This window comes from Morone saxatilis, unplaced genomic scaffold (genome assembly GCF_004916995.1).
Source record: "Morone saxatilis isolate NCDOM2014 unplaced genomic scaffold, NCSU_SB_2.0 Contig19, whole genome shotgun sequence".
Lineage (NCBI taxonomy): Eukaryota > Metazoa > Chordata > Actinopteri > Moronidae > Morone > Morone saxatilis.
Genome location: NW_023339751.1, coordinates 25,495,624 through 25,514,223, shown reverse-complemented (window position 1 = coordinate 25,514,223; position 18,600 = coordinate 25,495,624). Strand labels below are relative to the sequence as shown.

At 40.6% G+C, this 18,600-nt stretch overlaps 1 protein-coding gene across 2 annotated transcripts; it reads right to left on the bottom strand.

The window, feature by feature from the left end:
- Positions 1–973: 973 nt before the first annotated feature.
- Positions 974–8,389, bottom strand: wbp1la (WW domain binding protein 1-like a). 2 transcript variants are annotated; one of them, XM_035663433.1, is made up of 4 exons: positions 8,163–8,379; positions 5,509–5,611; positions 4,829–4,990; positions 974–3,795 (listed from the first exon to the last, which is right to left on the bottom strand). In XM_035663433.1, exons 1-4 carry the CDS (start codon positions 8,217–8,219, stop codon positions 3,308–3,310), a joined length of 810 nt encoding a protein of 269 aa, XP_035519326.1. In that variant the 5' UTR covers positions 8,220–8,379; the 3' UTR covers positions 974–3,307. The 2 variants fall into 2 exon arrangements, with proteins under 2 accessions (XP_035519326.1, XP_035519325.1); XM_035663432.1 differs by lacking the exon at positions 5,509–5,611 and having other exon boundaries at positions 8,163–8,389.
- Positions 8,390–18,600: the final 10,211 nt, after the last annotated feature.

Below are 18,600 nucleotides of genomic sequence, written 5' to 3'. Positions count from 1 at the left end.
CATCGTTGTTGTCGTCATCTTCATGTTCATCATCATCATCATCAACATCAGTCACTACTACTACCTACTTGAAGTGTCCTGAGATAACGTCTGTTATGAATGGCCGCTATACAAATACAATTGAAATTAATTGAAAATTGAATTATATATAGTTTTACTATGCAATTTTTTTTTTTAAAGTTTCACAAAAAACAAAAAAGGTCCATGTTGTCTCCATAACTGTTAATAACCATATCGGAAAAAGGGCGGGACTTAGGAAGGAAGGGGCAATTGGAGAAAGACCCCTCAGTGCAGTCAGCTTCCCAACAGGTGTATCCTCCACCTGCACCAGTCAGTCACTCCCTTTGTACACACACACACTGATGGATTACACTCTCCAACACAAACGTGTGTGCTTTCAGAATAAACACACTGATGGTAATATTTTCAGATAATTAGAAATAGATAAATATCTATAGTTAGCAATTGTTTGTGAAGTAATTAGCCAGCTCTGATGTGTGCAGACATCTACATCCTGCATTCCATCACATGAATTACCTGACTATCATTGAGTACACTGAAGAGTCACTCAAAGAGACTCCAGAGCTTTGATTAAGTTTACCTAAATGTTCTCTACCCAAAGGGCTCCATAAGGCTACACATTATGGCATCAGAAAACAACACCTCATACAACACCAGTGTGACAGGGGGCTGAAGACAAGGGCTAATCACCAGAATGAAGCAGACAGCTGATCATTTACCGATCCTGTGTGAGGAGAAGAATCTACAGTATACTGCTGGGGCTTTTCAATAATCAAATCAAGTTTTTTAACGTTTTTATAAAGGAGGAGTTTTTAAAATATTCTATTATTATTATATATAATATTCTATATAAATATTAAGCCTGGTTCTACCAGACTACACTAGCTGGTGCATTTTCCAATTTATGGAACAGTGATTTAAAAAGACAGACATGCCAATGAATATGCAAGTATTAAATCAAACTAATCTGCTTTATTGGATGCTAGCTGGTGGTTTGCACACTGGCTGACTGAAGGCAGATCATGATACTGTAGTTTGTCATACCCAGTCCAGCCATTTAAAAAAAGGTGTATGCACACATTTCTTTTCCTAAAAGACTAATCAGATTTAAAATAGTTTCAGAGAAAGCATGTAAAAACTGTCTGCATCAATAAGAGAGGAGAAAATGAAAACCTGATAAATTGATTGGCTACCCTACCTGACAGTCTTCCTTAAAAGCTACATTATGCGTCTTTTAATGGACAAACAGACGTGGCTATGTTGGGGCTGTGGCTCTGTCATCAGCTCAGCTGCAGTAGTCTGCAACAAGTCACACACACCTATGTTGGCAACGCTCATGCATAGTCCTGTACATGTCAATCAGCTGTAAATGTTGTGTAATTTTAGATTCAAAATGTGCCCAAGTGTGTTGGATACACTGAACACATCAGTTCATATAAAGCAGGAAATAGCTGAAGACACCAGAGTCCAAATACAGAGTTGTTGTGTAGGTTTGTCAGTGAAGGTGACAGGTGAGCTTACAGATCGGTGAGAGAACTTCATGTGCAGCATTACTATGTACAGTATGTAGATGTGTGGCATTCCTGTGAGTGCTTCGGCTGCAGTTCAGATGCTGTTCAGTTTGAACCTGGGCTTGTTTGGACAAGGCAATCACAGCTAACGTAGCATGTAGTAGTGTTAAACAGCTGAAATTACCAGGTTAAATGTACTACAAGCAGTTTAAGTGGTTATGAAACAGTCTCAGTTTAATACTGATGCCCTTTACATGACCTACATAAACAAACTCGGCCATCAGCGAGAAGACTGGCATATTTCTATATAGTTATTCTTAAAAAGGACCAGTGTGTAGCAATTAGGACCATCTTCACCATCCCCTTCAAAGCATGAAGGGTAAACTACGGTGGCTGTTAAACACGCGAAAAACATTGTGGACTCCGTGTTAGGAGACTGCAAGGTCTGTAGATATAAAAGTCTCATTCTAACATAACAAAAACACAATGATTCTTATTGTCAGCTGATTATACTCTAATGAAAACATACCTATATTATATTTCATTTCTGACCATAGAGCCTCCTAAATGTTACACACTTTAATGCCTGCCTCCGGTTGGATTCACCTTGTATTAAATAAAAGGAGACCTGAGACATTACAGAGCCAGCTACCACTCAATCAGCTGGACAATTTTAGATTATCACTGATATATCACTATCAGCTTATACACAAGAACCAACAAGAAATGCAAGTACAACAATGTCGACGGATTGCTTGAAGAGATTTAGAAACAACGTCTCCTCCTTCTCCTAGTTTGTCTACAAGAGGGGGCTGACATGTAAAATGTCCTGTGAAACCAATCACTGTGACGCTGCTCTCACACTCACTTCTGGGTAGACAACTAGTTGATTTAAAGAGATATGTCAAATCTGCAAATTTGTTGATTCCAGCCTGTTCATTTTCAGTGTTTAAAGATGAAATACTGCTGTGCTTATGTTATACACTGCTTTGCTAGCAGCTCTGATAAACCAAATATACCCAACAGCAACATCTCACCGTCCGTCAGCTTAGCTTTGGGTGAGCTCAAGCCTCATTTTCTGTGGTCCAACAAGTGCATTAGTTCTCCAACCTAATGTTAGTGAAAGCGTTCTTAATGATATCAAAAAAGCATAAAACGTACATTTTGATGAATGTCGAACTTTATATTTGGATTTTGTTTAATTGACACTGTGTGATTTTAAATTGTTTGTTTTTATTGTTGTTGTTTTTGTGTGGACTCCAGGAAGACTGGTTTGTGGAAGCTAACTGGGATCCCATTTAAGAGTAGCAGATGTTTCAATTTGAAATAACGCCTGTTGCTGTCATTAAATTGTATATACATGACGCAGCAGTTTTCTACCCGGAAGTTATTGTAAAATAACACTGTGATTGGTTCTATATATGATCAGATTGCCGAGCGCTGCAGTGATCCTCGTCTAATGCTACAGCCAGTGACAGAGCAACAGCCCCTTTGGTTACATGAAGTACTGTGAGAACAATAGAACAAAGTAAAAGAACCGTGTGAGCAAAGGTGAAAGAACAGGCAGCTCATCACCAAATGGAAATGAAAATGGAAAACATTTATCCATGCTTCCAACCAGACTTTGCATAATGTAGCTTTCAATGTCAATGTATGCAGGCCCGTCACAAACAGTCAACCGTACACAGGTAGAAACAGACCAAGGTATAATATTGCATCTGTGACTGCTGCAGAGTTATGTTCAGGACTGCAAATATTAAAGACCTGATTGTGGACTACCTAAGAGACTGTGGCTCTGTGTCCACAGTTGTGTGTCTGTCTGTGTTTTCATGAATGGCTTCATCATTAATATGGCTGTGTTCAAAGGTCTGGGGACCTGAGCCATCGCATGGGTCCTCCGTCTGCCCCATCCTCTCTTCCTCGGTCTCTTCTTCTCTTTCTAAAAAGCTGTGCTGATCCCACAGTTCCTGGCCATCGCACACTTCGATCCCAGAATCCCCTGTGAAGCGCCGGTACCTGCCCGGCGTCAAGTCCTTGTTGGGGTTGTAAGCACTGTGAAGGTGGCTGTGCGTGACTTCTGGAGTAGCGGGGAGTGCTACGTCAGCATCGCTGGTGAGAGAGATCGCCGAGTGTAGGCAAGGGGATTCTTCGGGTGGGTCCGTGGGTGGAGGTGCTGACTGAAGAGGGGTGTAGGGAGGAGGAGGCGTGGCCGGACGGTCAACTACCTCTTCATATGCTGGCAGCAGGTAAGTGGGCAAGAATCCTGGAGGGAAAAAAAAACAATACAGACAGATATTAAAGATTACAGTATATGAGAGTCTCAGTCGTTACGCAATGGCAAAGGCAAAATGTTCTCCCTGTGGGCTCTGAAGCCATGCACAGGATGGAACAAAAGCACCAAGTGTAATCACGGTGTCAGACAAATAAAGCTGGGATTTTCCTAATGTAGTCTTTCTAGTATGAAAATACCTATTTGCTAAGTAAGTAAGCAAGTAGAAAACACTCATTTTGCATAATACCCACTTGATTTGTCTAATTCAAAAGACTCACTATCTTCAGCTAAACTTAACAATGCATTGCATTTTGACACAGACCAAGCACTGTGGTTACTTTCTGACTTAAATTAAATTGCTTTAAAAAGGAACAGTTCACGCACAAAATGAAAAAATACATCTTTCCTCTTACCTGCAGCGCTATTATTATCCAGCTAGTTTGTTTTGATGCAGTTTCAGGGAGGAACTCTTTTCTTTCTGTAAACAATAATGGTGTCCTACCCGTTAGCTTGAGCTAGATAACATTTCAGCTGCGATAGCTAACATTCAGCTAGCAGCTGGTGGGTGTAGTTCAGTAGAAATAAAATAGTTCCTACATTAAACCCGCCCACAACAAGGTCTGTGGATTATCTTGAATAACTGGGTCATGGTTTTTCAAATGGATTTATTTGGTGCTTCGAGCTCCACAAGCCCAGTGCCACCTGGTTCCATCATATTGAAGGCTGACATCTCCAAAACTCAGCAACTCACACCAAAACCATCTAGTTGGATAAATAGCTCTAGGGGTATTTTTGCAACGAGTATGGGTAGTCACAGGGTCACACTATTACAGGGTCCTTGTTTTAGGAGTTAAATCTGCAGCATTCCATTGGTGGAGTAGCAGCAGCTCAGGGGATGGTAGTTCAGTCTGAACTTGTTGCTCAGAAAGATAAAATCTTCTTTCTCATTTTGTTAGTATGATGTGATGAGGTAATATGAGCTGGAGGCTAACTATGTGTGGCATGTGCAGAGGCAGCTACTTACTCAGATAGAGGGGCAGCTGAGAGTTGTTGTGAGCCTCTCTGTAAGCAATGAGGTTAATCTCGTTCTGACGCCGCTGCTGCTGGAAGCGCTGCTTGGAGCGCCAATGCTGACAAACACAGCAACATGTCAGGATAATGATCAGAGTCCACACCAACCAGAACCCTGCAGGGAGAACACAATGTGTGTATCAAGACACAATTAATACATATCCAGACAAATGGTGCAAAAGCAATTAATCGATAGATTAATTGACAATAAAAATCAACTTGAACTTCAGTATTGACAGAAAAGAGATACTTTCTGATAACCCAGTCCCCGAGTGCACTCTTCCATTTAAAAATACCAGAGATTGCTCTGAAAGGCTGGGTGTCTGGGTGTCTCTTATTGAAACAGCACGAGTGCTTCTGTAATCTGAGAGGCCACCAGGGGGGGCCAAGTAGCAGCAGCACAAACCGTAAACAAATCCAGATTGTGAGTGAGAGGTTAGACACAGGGCCCGGTCTAACTAGTGCCACGCCTGATCTTTATCAACCATCACCTCGTCACTGTGCTAACTCCCCTTTTGAGCCAGTGCAGCATGGACGTATGGACACATGTATGTGCTTGTGTATTCCTGCTTTGTGTCTGGCATGGAGAGTGACCATTTACACTCAACGAATGAGGAAGAGTGGGTAACTCACACCACAGCTCATAGTAGTAGCTGCAGCACTGCGTCTCTCCACAGCAGTGACCTGACTCGCAGATGTAGCTCTGGTTGTTTACTCCCTGGCACACCAACCTGGCCTGTAAATACACACACACACACACACACACACCAATCTGTCACTCACACTGGATTGAGGAAGCTGGTGAAGCAACACACAGCATACTGACACAGTAATAACAAGAGCTGGGCTTTTAAAAAAATATACATTAGTTAGCATGACTCTTCCTTCATCCCATGCACATTATAAATCAGTCAGCCACAAACTATGTAACAGCTTTATTTGTATTTAAATATTACCATACACATGTGCTTGTGGGTATGTTTTCTAGTAGAGCTGCAACAGTTAGTCGATGAGCTGTCTACAGTTAAATGAATCATCAACCATTTTGATAATCGATTGATCATTCTGAGTCAGAATAAATGTCCACATTCTGAATTCAGCTTCTCAAATGGGAATATTTTCTGCTGTCTTTTGCCCTCTATGACAGTAAACTGAATTTCTTTAGGTTGCAGACAAAACACCTCGGGCTTTGGGACACACTGATCAACATTTTTCACCATGTTCTGACATTTTCTGGACCAAACAACTAATGGATTAATCAAGATCAATAATAAAAGTAACTGTTAGCTGCAGCCCTAAATTCAAGTCAAGTTTTGTTATACACACTGTAATGCATAGGTTACAAAGCCTTACTGGAGGAATATTATGTAAATATATCATCCCTGCTCTCCCCTGCAGAACACCGATTCATTTTCTGTAAATGAACTCATCGATTATTGGGCTAACCATTTTAGCTTCAGCCATCATTATTTATTATTATTTATTTCACATAGTTGCTCTTCTCGCTGAAGGAGACACACTTGTGGCTCAGTGGGCCAGAAACCGTCTGGATCTAAGCGAGCAGAGCTTCTGGAGTCAGATATCATGTTGCCCAAGTAAACACGGCTGCGTCCCTCTGACCTCACTGGAACTACAGGCAGCCACTACTGCATTCACCTCTCATTAAACTACCATTCCTATCTGCAGCAGTAGCAATACTTCTCTGCAGAATACTGTTTAATACGTAATACAGATAACCAGTGAGTAGGATTAAAGTCCAATGTGTCACTTTCATTCATCACTGTTTTCCAGACTTCTACATAGTTCTTACAGAGCTACTGCTGTCATTTGACGGGTACTTACTTTGGTAAGGGCAGAAAAACACTCAAATACCAACAAACACATAACATGAATGTCGACAGTCCTTAGCTTGTGTTTCTACATTTCCGTGTTTTTACTGACGGGTTAGGAATTTTGCCAATGTCATATTCCTTAAAAGGAGTTTGGTGCAGGGAGCTTTTAGTTGAATTCAAACCGATATGTCTAATTTCTAATGTTTTGTTGCCACTACAGAAACACTAGGTAACTGCTAAAATATGATGATATATTAGTTTGAGTCATGCTTTATTAATCAGTGTATTGATCACTGGCAGTGGCTGATCAGCTGATGTGCTTGTTATTAATGGTGTTATTAATGACTCCTGATGAAAGAGACCAGACAGACTGGGATTATTCATGTTGTGGTTTTACTTCGAGACTAATAATAGTAACAATAATAACAGTAGAACATGAGACGGATAATCTGTGGAAAAAGAAGTCTGGTTCCTTTGACATCTGAAAAATCTACCAGGCCTGAATGAAAACAACCAATCAGGGAGAGATAGATAGTTGATTGTTGAGTGTCAACCCTAGGTCGTCATTTACTGACACTGGGAATCTCAACAATCAACTATCTTCAAGCCACCAGCCCGTCTCTTTCTAGCTATCTCGGCTCTGATTGGTTGTTTTCGTTCAGGCCCAGTGGATTCTTACAATGTCATGAGGAGCACTAGGAGGAACCAGAGGAACCTGATTGTTTCACACATTATCTGTCTCATGTTCTACTGTCAGGATATAGAGAAAGATTCTTCTGCTGCAGCTTTAATTACCAGTAGATACATATTAATCGTGGTAACATCATTTTTTTCTAAGGTCACAAACTGTGATATGGTAATAGCAGATGCAGATGATCTCAGTCTTTTTCTTTAGTCACACAATCTTAAAGTATTGTCACCAAACAGTACGACGTATATCTCATGTATCAGTTAAAAGATGTAGTTAACTAGTGAGTTGAATATGTTTGCACATTGCTGGTATTTGTGTGTAAAAGGTGTGATGTAACTAGCTACTTTATATCTATGACTTATTATAATATATGAACAATCATTCAAACATAGTAATAGCCCGGATTCCTGATACATAGTATGGTAAATTATCAGATAATTCTCGGTATCATTGTTTAACATAACTTAATAACGTGTGTCTGTCTGGTCGGACTTGCCGTTTTAACAGCACTGCTAACTTTAGTTACGTTACCCATGTTTGTGACTGTCTGCACGAACAGGAAACTGGCCTAACGTTACGAGGAAGATAAAAACTCAACCAACGACCTTACAGCCAGCAACCACAAAGGTACTCAAAATAGGGCTAACACGTTTTAGCTAGCTGGCTAACTAAGTTAAGGTAACGTTAGTTAGCTGAAGCCGCCTAACAGTTCGGTAAAGAGCGTCTGGTAACTAACGTTAACTAACGTTAGCTGTTAACGTTACCTCCGCAACTGTGGCCGCCGTCGCTGAATTTTCTTGTCCGAGCTTCAGTGACCCCATTACTGAAAATATTACAGACTATTATTTCTTTACCACTAAACTGTTCATTAACAGTCGCATTGTTAACAAGACGTCGGCCTCGATGGCTAACCAAAACAAAACAAGTCCAGCTAAACTTCAACAATTGTTCCCTCAGATCCCTCTCGCCCTCTGCCATTGGTCCGTTTATAAATGAAGACCCTTCTCGGACAGCGATTGGCTCTCGTTGCTGTCACTCTAAAATGGTGCTTGTTGACGTGTGCGTCACTTGTCACCACGAAGGCGGGGTCAATTTTACCTCAGTGTTCCACAGGTAATCATTTCTAATGCAGGGGGAAATTAAATAGTATGGAAGCCCATTTCCGCCAATGGGACGGGAAAAAAGATCTCAAAATAATGACTTAGTATCTCAGAATAATGAGGAAGTTTCTCAATATTTTGTCTTGTTTCCCAATATTTTTATCTAGTATCTCAAAATAATGACGCTGTGATACTAAGTCATTATTTTGTGATGGTAAGTCAGTATTTTGAGAAACGTTCTCAGTATAATGTCTTACAGAATCCTTCTTTTCAACACATGGAATGGGCTTCCATAGTATAGGAAACATTCTCATAACCAATATAATTACTAACAATATATTATTATTGTAATAAAGGTTTATTTAACTAGTTTATCAGGAAATAGAAGGCTTTCAAATGCTGTGGATGAAAGATGTGCAGTGTTTTAGAACTACATTTTTTTTACTAAAGGGTCAGTTCAACCAGGTTACTAAATGAATAAATTTTATATTTTCTCACATACCTCTTGTGGTATTTACTAGAGCAGTGGTTCCCAACCTCCTTTCCTTTCCTTTTCTATTGTTGAGTAAATTGATTACCCCTGAATTAGTGACATATTTTATGTATATTTCATATCTAATATCTAATCTGTATACAATAAACAGTAGAGAACCACTGCTAAACTGTACAATGAATCCAAACAGGGAACACAATAACTGCAGAAAGTTTGTGTAAAACAGAGATTTGGACGTATTTTGAGTAGATTATTCCTGTGAATATTGATCAGAGAGGGGTTTCCTGATTTTCTACTTTTTATACAATTCCCTGTCTGTATTATGTGGATCCCATCAGTTGTCTGCTATGTGTGTGGGTGCACCAGGCTGTTTGGGGCAATACCTCCATTCACACTACATCCATGACCCACAATGAAGAATATTCCTGAAAAAAACTGAGCTTTGGTCCTTCAAGACTACCTTCATTCAAGCCTTTCATATAATCTTTGTTATCCAAAAGAAATGTGACATCACCTGTCATAGACTCTAACCTGTCCATGGCAGGGCTAGATTACCCCTGGGGCCAAAATGAGTTGTAGGCCCTGCTTTACCCCCCCCCCTCTTCTCTCTCTCTCCCCCCCTTCTCTCTCTCTCTCTCTCTGTGCATTGTGTTATGTACTAGTATTGTAATTGTTTGTTGCTAACTTAAGCAAAAAATATATTTAGACATTAAAGCTCCAACCCCGTATCCAGTTCTCCTTTAAAGGTCCAGTGTGTAACATTTAAGAGGATCTATTGTCAGAAATTCAATAAAATTTTCAATTCAGTTTTATTTGTATGGCGCCAATTCGTAACAGTTAGTCAAAACTTATCTCAAGACACTTTTCAGATAGAGCAGGTCTAGACCGAACTCCTTATTAGTTCCAACCGCCGCTGCCATGCGTGAGCGACACCAAACTTAGTTTGGTTGCAATCTGCAACCTTACCACTAGATGCCACAAAATCCCACACACTGGTCCATTAAAGAGTCTAACTCAGAGCCCCTCCACAAGATGGTGTAATTATGCAGGTGCCACCTTAAGACCACTATCATTTCACTCTGTTTTTTTCTGAATACATGTTTAAAAAAAGAACAAAGAACACGTTGCTTCCTGTTTAGAGAAACTCAGCAAAAGTGCCCTCTTGGATGCCCCTATGATAGATAAAAAAAAACATTTATTGCCATCTTGGGTGCCCTTCTAGTGGACAGAACAAGGTAAAGTGCCCTTCTCGGTTCTAACCCTGACTAAGATGTTTCACCATAAAAGCATTACAACTTTTTGTGCACTGCTGCCCTTTTTATTTTTTCACCGCTGCCCTTCAAACAGCCACCACTGGTTCTATGGATTATACAATGAACCTGATGAAGGCCACAAGCTGAAACATGTTCTTATGGTGTTATTATATATAGAGTTATAATACTGCAAGTGTTGCTGGAGTTTTGACCTCTTCAGTGTTCATGCTGCACAGGTTGTTGAAACAGAAGCTGACTGACTGAATTTCTTTGCAGTGATATGAAATCAGCCAAACGTCAAGTGACGTTCCCTCCGCGCTCTCTCCCCTTCCATCTCCCTTGGTTCTCTCTCCTCTCCTCAGCGCCAGCCCTTTGAACCTTTCAGCCCAGTTTGAGGAAACAAAAGCAAACAAATCACATTGTCCTTTCAGGAATTTTGGCTTGTTTGCTGCCTTTCATGACCTCTTCTTTAGGCACCTCTCTGCCTCTCCTCATTCAGGGTCCCCAAGAAAGTCAATGGTTCCTTACATTCCGGTTTGACAAGTCAGGAGGATACACGCTAATCCCCTTAATCTGGCCTTTCTCCCGCGTGCAGCCACAGGGAGAGAGGGACCACAGAGAGTAATCCTGTCGGAGAAACAATAGGATTAAGGGCCCAACCCGTGAGTGACAATCAGGTATCCACTGACTGATCTGCAAAGCAGGAGCCCCGGCCACTCTCTCTTCAATGTGACTTTATTTTTGTTTGGCGGGCCCGAGAGGGATGGGGGTGAGGCAGGGGAGGGACGGGTGGGTAGTGACGGGAGGAAGGGTATTTCTTTGAGGGGCTGCTGGAGGTCTGACAGGCCTGTGGTCCCCTAAGCACCAGGGACCCGGGAATGACTGACAGGTGAGGGGTAAGAGCTAGGAGGGTTTGGTATGGGGAGCTGGGAAATGTGTATGTGGGGGTATGGGCTGGGGGGGATTTCGCTTCATATTATTTTATATTGTTTATATTTTAGAGGATATTCTTGATGGGACAGGTGGTGCAGGGACACACAGCCTGGGCACTCAGTAGATAGTTTTCACTATGGCATATGGCATAGATAATTTTATTTTCCTTGTTATATTACCTTCCCAAACTTTTTCAGCATGAGACCCAAAAAGATAAATATAGCAACTTGCAAAAAACTGGCATAACATATACATTTATAAACCACTAATAAAGAAGATACACACTAGTCAGAATCAGAATCAGAATCAGAAATACTTTAATAATCCCCGTGGGGAAATTACTTACTTAATAGTCACCAACAAACACATGAAACATTTCAAATGCTTCACACGACTGATACTGTCACTGCACCAATCCTGCCTTCTAAGCTCCAGCTCCCTGTTGGTGTTAGAATTTAAGATTTTCCTGATCACATTTAAAGCACGTCTGGCCTGGCACAGAGCTACATAGCAGATATGTGAACCCCTTATGAGCCAGTTCGCAGCCTCAGGCCTTCTGGCTATTCGAAAGTCGAGGATTGAATCTAAAGGTAACTGTGTTCTTGGCATCAGGACCCCTTGGCTGCCTGAGGAGTAAAGTTTGCAGAACCAGTGACTACTTTTTGCATTTTTATAGGTTTGCCTTTATTTTTTATGACTTCTACTTTGCTCTTATTATCGTACTTCTGGTATTCATTTTTTATATATTTAATTATATTTTAAAATCTGTTGGTTAGGTAAATCATTTTTATTAAACTGTCTCTTTAAAGTCTCTCCTTTGCACAGGAAATCTTTTGACTGGCCCTGATACTGAGAATGCTTTTTAAGCTGTCATCACTGAGAATCTCCCCACATAAGCAGAGGCCTCTGAGGCCTCCTCCTTTGCATTTCCAATGACTTTGGTGAATCAAACATTTACAGTCTTCCTTGTATTTTCTTTTGGGCATCATGCTCAATGTTACCAGAGAGCACAAACCACCAGGCTCCATGAGCAGAACTAGAGAAATATTAAGTCCCATGAAGTCAAAATTGATGTTTATATCACATATGTCTAGCATTATATGTCACTTATATTGTATTTTCAGGTATTCTTAATGGTATTTTAGAGTAATTTCCTGAGAAACGATAAAAAAGTTGTTGATGGCTCATCCTGCACTTGGGGGTGTATACTAATTTTTCACCCAACGTAAAGCTTTCTGTCTCCTGACAGGATGCATTCAATGAAAGGTAGGCTCTGATGCTAGCTCATAGAGCTAGCTGCATAGTGTAACATGCACTCAGCACTATTGGCTACTGTAAACGCAAGTCCCTCCCTAGCTGCTTATTGTTACAAGAAACACATAAATATGAGAAAGCTAGGAGCACTCTACTTCCTTTTTCATGGAGACTTGGACGGCAGAAATATCTGCTGATTTAATCACAATCAATCACTTATATTAATATTTGCCTGGAAAAGCCCCCAAATAAAGATATTAGAACTCAAAAACATTATTGTGGCACATTGGTAAAGCACTGAATAGAGATATCTAAAGGTGGCATTAGAAATTAATACATTGTTTTATTTCAGAAATCATTTTTGATTAAACTTAACCCTGTCACTTAATGATAGTGTGATAAATGTGGCCATATAAGATCATACAGTTTTTTTATTAATCCTTTGCTGCATCCTCTCCAGTGAAATGACTATATTTTACTACAATTTTCCTCTAACAGTAGCATTAGTTTGGCCACAGCCCATAAGTAACAATTCAAATTAAGTTGAATTTATTTTATTTTATATAAAATGAATCTAATCTTTTAGACTAACAAACAGGTGGTGGGGATGGAGCTGAAACAGACTAAAACAAGAAGCAGAAGGTGTATGTTGCATGTACAAAAAACATTGCTGTGCATGTATTTATTAACATTACTAGGATATTTGGTCATTTTTTTGGTTATCAATTTCCAGGTGTTTCGATGACTGGAAAAATGGGTTTTCTAGGAAGCATGTGAAGCCTGAATATATTATACTAGATGGGTATGTGAATATCCAAATGATGACAAGGGTTCTTGAGGCAGCAAATAATCTGATACAGCAAAGAAAAAATAAGACAGAACTGTGAATGGAGAAGAAACAATGGTATAATCTGGTATAGTGTTTTTATCCCTTCCTACAGCGAAGCCTCTCCTGCTATGGTCAAGATGTGCAGTTCACATTATGAACACTAGATGGCCCCATTGGTACAAATATGTCTTCAGCCAGACTCTGTAGCCAAACTGAAGCTCCCCAGGTCAGAGAAAAGACTTACTGCTCTCTGCACCAACACATTGAATACATTTATCAGTCCAGAAACCCCGCAAACCTCAAGCAGCTTCTGATATCCAATCCTCTGTCCTCTGCCGCTGCAGCCAGGAGCCTCAGAGCTGAAGGAAACAAGCCTCACATGCAGTGAATAGAGAAGCCGTCCGCTCCATTCAGCTCCACTGAACTTGGCCAAAGAAAACAGCGGTCGATTCTTCACATCTCCTCGTGTTACGGTGATGGTCTTGTTAAGTGCTGGGGGTAAATTACGGGTTAGCCATTGTGTGAAGAGGAATGAGTCACAGGATGGTGGATTTCCATGTGTGACAGGTGCCTGCAGTGGTTACTCTGTTTGTTTAGGCTAGCTGTAGCAGCCCTCTGAGTGATACTGTGGAAATTCCCACTGAGGACTCACCCTCAAAGTTGAGAGGTGACCAAGTGGTGACCAAAGTAGGGTTGAGGGACTCTCTGGGGTCCTGACAGTAACCCTCCCAAATGCTTTTATCAATTTTTGCTGGACAGAAAAGACTTCTAGTCATCACTTTAACTGAGTAAAAGTCTATATGCTTTCTTTCCATGGGTCAGATGAAAAGATGGATCTCAATCTCATTCCTGTGTGTTGAGCTAGAGTACAGAGACACAGTTAGCCTAGCTTAGCATAAAAACAGCTAGCCTGGCTGTTCAAATATACACCTACCAACACCTCTAAAGCTCTTTGATTAAAGGACCAGTGTGTATGATTTAGTGACATCTAGTGGTGAAGTTGTAGATTGTAGCCAGCTGAATACAGCTCACATTCGAAGCACAAAGAAGAAAGTACAGTGGCATTAAAAATGCGAAAGGCACTATCTGGAGCCAGTGTTTGGTTTATCCGTTCTGGGTTTTGGGCAGGAGATCAGACTTCACGTTCCATACAAGACCTGCAGTTAGCGCTTGCCTTTTTATTAACTATCTACCTAACCCCATAGACTGTATCAAATATGGATGTAGTCTCTGTGGCATCACCTGTCATCTTGGCAGTCCTAACTCTGGCAGTTTACAGCTAATCCAAAAAGGGGCAAAGACATGGATTTCAGAAGGCACCCACCTGTCACTCAAAAATTCACCCACCTGTACAGTTGTCATGAACGGGTAATTTAGATACAGAGACCAAAACAGATTCTTGTACCAGGCATTTTAATATGGGGCCTTATGGAGATTGACCCACTGCTGGAGTTAGCCTCACTTGGGCGTTAGAGGAGCCAAGAGCTTGCTGCTTGATCTAAACTTAGTAACTGATTACGAAACGGAACTAAGTTAGGATACCAAAAAAGGTAACTAAAATCAATTAAAGTTACAGAAAAAAAGACATTATCAGATTACAGTTAAATTTAGTAAAAATAGGGATTATATATTACAATTTGAAAATATATTAGTTTTTCTCTACTATGGTCACATTGTTCTGTTGTCTTGTAGAATACGTAAAATTCATCTTATTGATATTTCTCTACTTCTGTTTTTATTTGCATCTAATCCAAAAGTAACTTAAAGTAAAGTAATCAAGTTGTAATGTTATATATTCCTGATGAAGGTCATGTACACCAAAAAAAATATATTTATTTGTGCTTATAAAAGCTGCAGTATAAAAATAAACGTGCTTTTTATATTTTAGGCTTATGATTGGCTCTCAGCTAAAATGTAAGTGGGCTGAGGTTAGGTAGTGTCCTTGATATGTTCCAGTACAGTGATCATCAAATAATCAATGCAGTGCTTCAAAAAGAGGGAAACTAAAGGGAGGCGGAGCAGTTGCAGCCGCATCTGTCCTCTGAGACAAAGACTTGTTTGAGGTGTTTGGATGAAAAGTTTGGCGTTTTTCACAGCGCCAATGCTCGACAGCAGCTTTGTGCTAAATGATGTAGCACCTTCTGAGACGGGTGATGTCACCCAAGACATGGGTATCAGGGATGAGAAGGCAAAGCCAGGAGTGCTCTAAGCTCCCAAACCCTGAGTGACACTACAGAAGAGGAAAGACATGTACAGACAAGAACACACTGCCAGGCTCATTTATCCATTGATACTGGACCCAAACATCTACCATCAGCCAGTCACTGTCATCCACCTCCAACTACAGTTTCATTAAACACACTTGTGATAACTTTGGTTTCCTACAGTCTAAACTATTTATTTCTCTCCTGCATTTTGGCAGAAAATGTATCTGTTCTATTCAGGGTTCCCATTCTTTTTAAGAAATAATTTTCCTTTCCGGGACATTTTCTTGACAATCCAGGACAGCACTTGATTCAAGGGAGGCTCCGTGTCTCAACTGACTTCAGTTTTAACATTTAACGTTAATTTGGCCACAGCTCAGACTAACATACAATTTTCCAGGAAAACAGGGATTATTTCCAGTTTATCCGATCATTTTAGATCAACTTAGGTGTATCCATGACTGGAAAACTACCCTCTAGATTTCCAGGTATTCCAGGACACGTGGGAATCCTGCTCATGTTACCATAAAGGAAGCCTATCCGCTTAACTGTATTGTGTGTCTGGATGAGCAGCAGCTAGCGACATGACGTGAAGTTCAAGGGCAAGTGCGAACATTTCCAGTGGGATACAGATTTTCATTTTAACATAGAACATTTCAAGTCTAGTCTTCTAAAAAGGCACAGAAGAGTTCTGTTTTTTTTTTACATTAGTGCGCATTCACAATGAATGGCCAATAAAAAGCCCTGCTTATTTTCGCATTAGGTAACACATAACTATATAATTGTTCATCATAACGCCTGAAGTATTAAAATAATCTGGAAATAAAATAGAGAAATCACAAGAATACCCATAGCTTTTTAGTTTGTTGGTGCTGCTGACTAGTGCAGACATATTGTTGTTTTCTAGCAAACACTCGTCGTCACACACACACACCTAGCGTTAAACCACGCCTTAGCTCATTATGTAGCTGCCAGTAGTTTCTCAAAGGACCCTGATTGGTCCGAACCACTGTGGCTGGACACAAGCACATAGCTTGAAGCCTGGCAAGATGGATTCTTGCTGCCACACAAGGTTACCAACTAGTGAGTCTCTGGGCATTTCTGCCTTGATCTGTGGGTGGAAAGTAGAGAGGTGACCGAAATTAAGGAGCGAGAGGGCCATGGCCAGATTTGAACCAAGGACACTGCATTCACAGTACATTGTACATTGTTTATTAACTATTCAGTGACTGCAGTACGATCCTGGCCATACCACTGGTGTTTTTTACTGCTGCCAGCTTTATAATACAGTGGACAGCAGGCTGGACTCAAACCGGCACCATTGTTTCACTGAAAAAATGACTAGCCCTGGCTGAAAAAATAACCACCGATTGTGTCCTCCACCCAGCAAACCCGGTGTGTTGTTGAAGAAACTGCCCTCACCCCCGGCCTCTATGATTAATTCAACTGTCAGGAGTCCCCGGGGGTCACATCTCCTGCATGGGTGTGCAATGTCTGTACGCACCCTGGCCACTCCTCTTAAGTGGCACTGGCATATTAGCTAATGGACGGCAAATGATCTAATATATGCCATTAATGGCCAGCAGGGAGGGTCACTGCCCAGACTCACAGTGGACACCCTGGGACACGTGTGGCTGGTAGAGCAAGCACAACCTCACACACAGCCTTCAATTAATTACACAGCAACTAAAGGGCTAATTCTACTTTATTACAACTTCAGTCTTAGTTACATAGTTTTGTCCATCATTTTCTATCAGTAACATTTTACCTAGGGGTGTCCATCTCTCCCTTAAGATTATCCAATATGTATCTAGATCCACTGGCTACGATACGATTCAGGGAGGAGGATGCATTTTAATATGGGAACGAGTTCCAGTGTCATTTAGAATGTGACACAAAATTATTAAGATAAGATACACAGATAAGATAATTCCTTTGTATGTATCCCCCTAAGAGATCATTTTGGACACAGCAGCAATCATGAATATCAGTCACGTGACTTTTACGTATCCGTCTTTTCCCAGCTTACTAGCGCCATCTTGGAGTACCTATCCGAGCACCGGCATAGACAGTACTGACAGCTTAGCTAGTTTGCTACGATTTACGGATTCGTATTGGATACAGTAAATGGGCTACGGAAAGACAACTTTTCGCACCCGACTTCCATGAAAAGAACGCTACTTTCCAAAAAATATCATCGTTAGGCTGCCAACGTTATAGTGCTAACAGATTAGCTAACCACTTGCTAATGTCACCAGTTTCTTAAGGAGCACTTGAATTAATATGCCGCTGAGGATATGTGTTAGAATAATGTTACAGGACGGAGAGCAGAGGGGAAGGGCTGTGGGCCATTAAACTCATGTTACCACTAAAAACCATTAAAAGCACACCAACACACAAAAAAGAGATGGTGGTGTTTTCGGGCTATAATCTTAAACTGGTTCTAAGGGCTTGAACAAATATCTCAGGCTAACGTTAATGGACTGATGGTGATGTCTCTAACCCACATATTGTAACACGTTTTTATTAAACGATAAACTGACATTTGACGCTAGACTCATGGCTGGGTTTCAGACACAGTATATAAACCAATTCACAGGCTGGATTGCTTAGTTAATACTGTTGGGGAAAGATTCGTATGTTATCATCGTTTAACCTTCATTCAACCACATTGTAGTAACGGCAAGTAACACGCACTTATACATTTTACTTCTCAGTAACGGTAACGGCGTTGCAGATGGATGGGAAAAGTAATCAAGTTAGATTCACTCCGTTACTGAAAAAGTTAACGCCGTTATACGTTAATACGCCGTTACTGCCCCGAACACTGTTTGCAACAGACTTAGCAATGCTCGCCGAATCAGGTACTCAACATGGCGGACAAGTTAGGTTATGTATAGTAAGTTAGAATGTGAGGTGACGTCAGGTGATAATTCATGAACTAGGCAAAGCAGCGCAAACACAGAACAACAAAGAATGTCACAGTTAAAGGATTGCTAATATTATTAATATTAGAAGAATATAAAACTATAATTAAAGTTATATACACCTATTTTGTTGTCAAGTCAGACATGGGAGTCCAGAAATATGAGCAAAAATTAAACTTGACTAAAACTACCAAAAAAACTAAAACTTA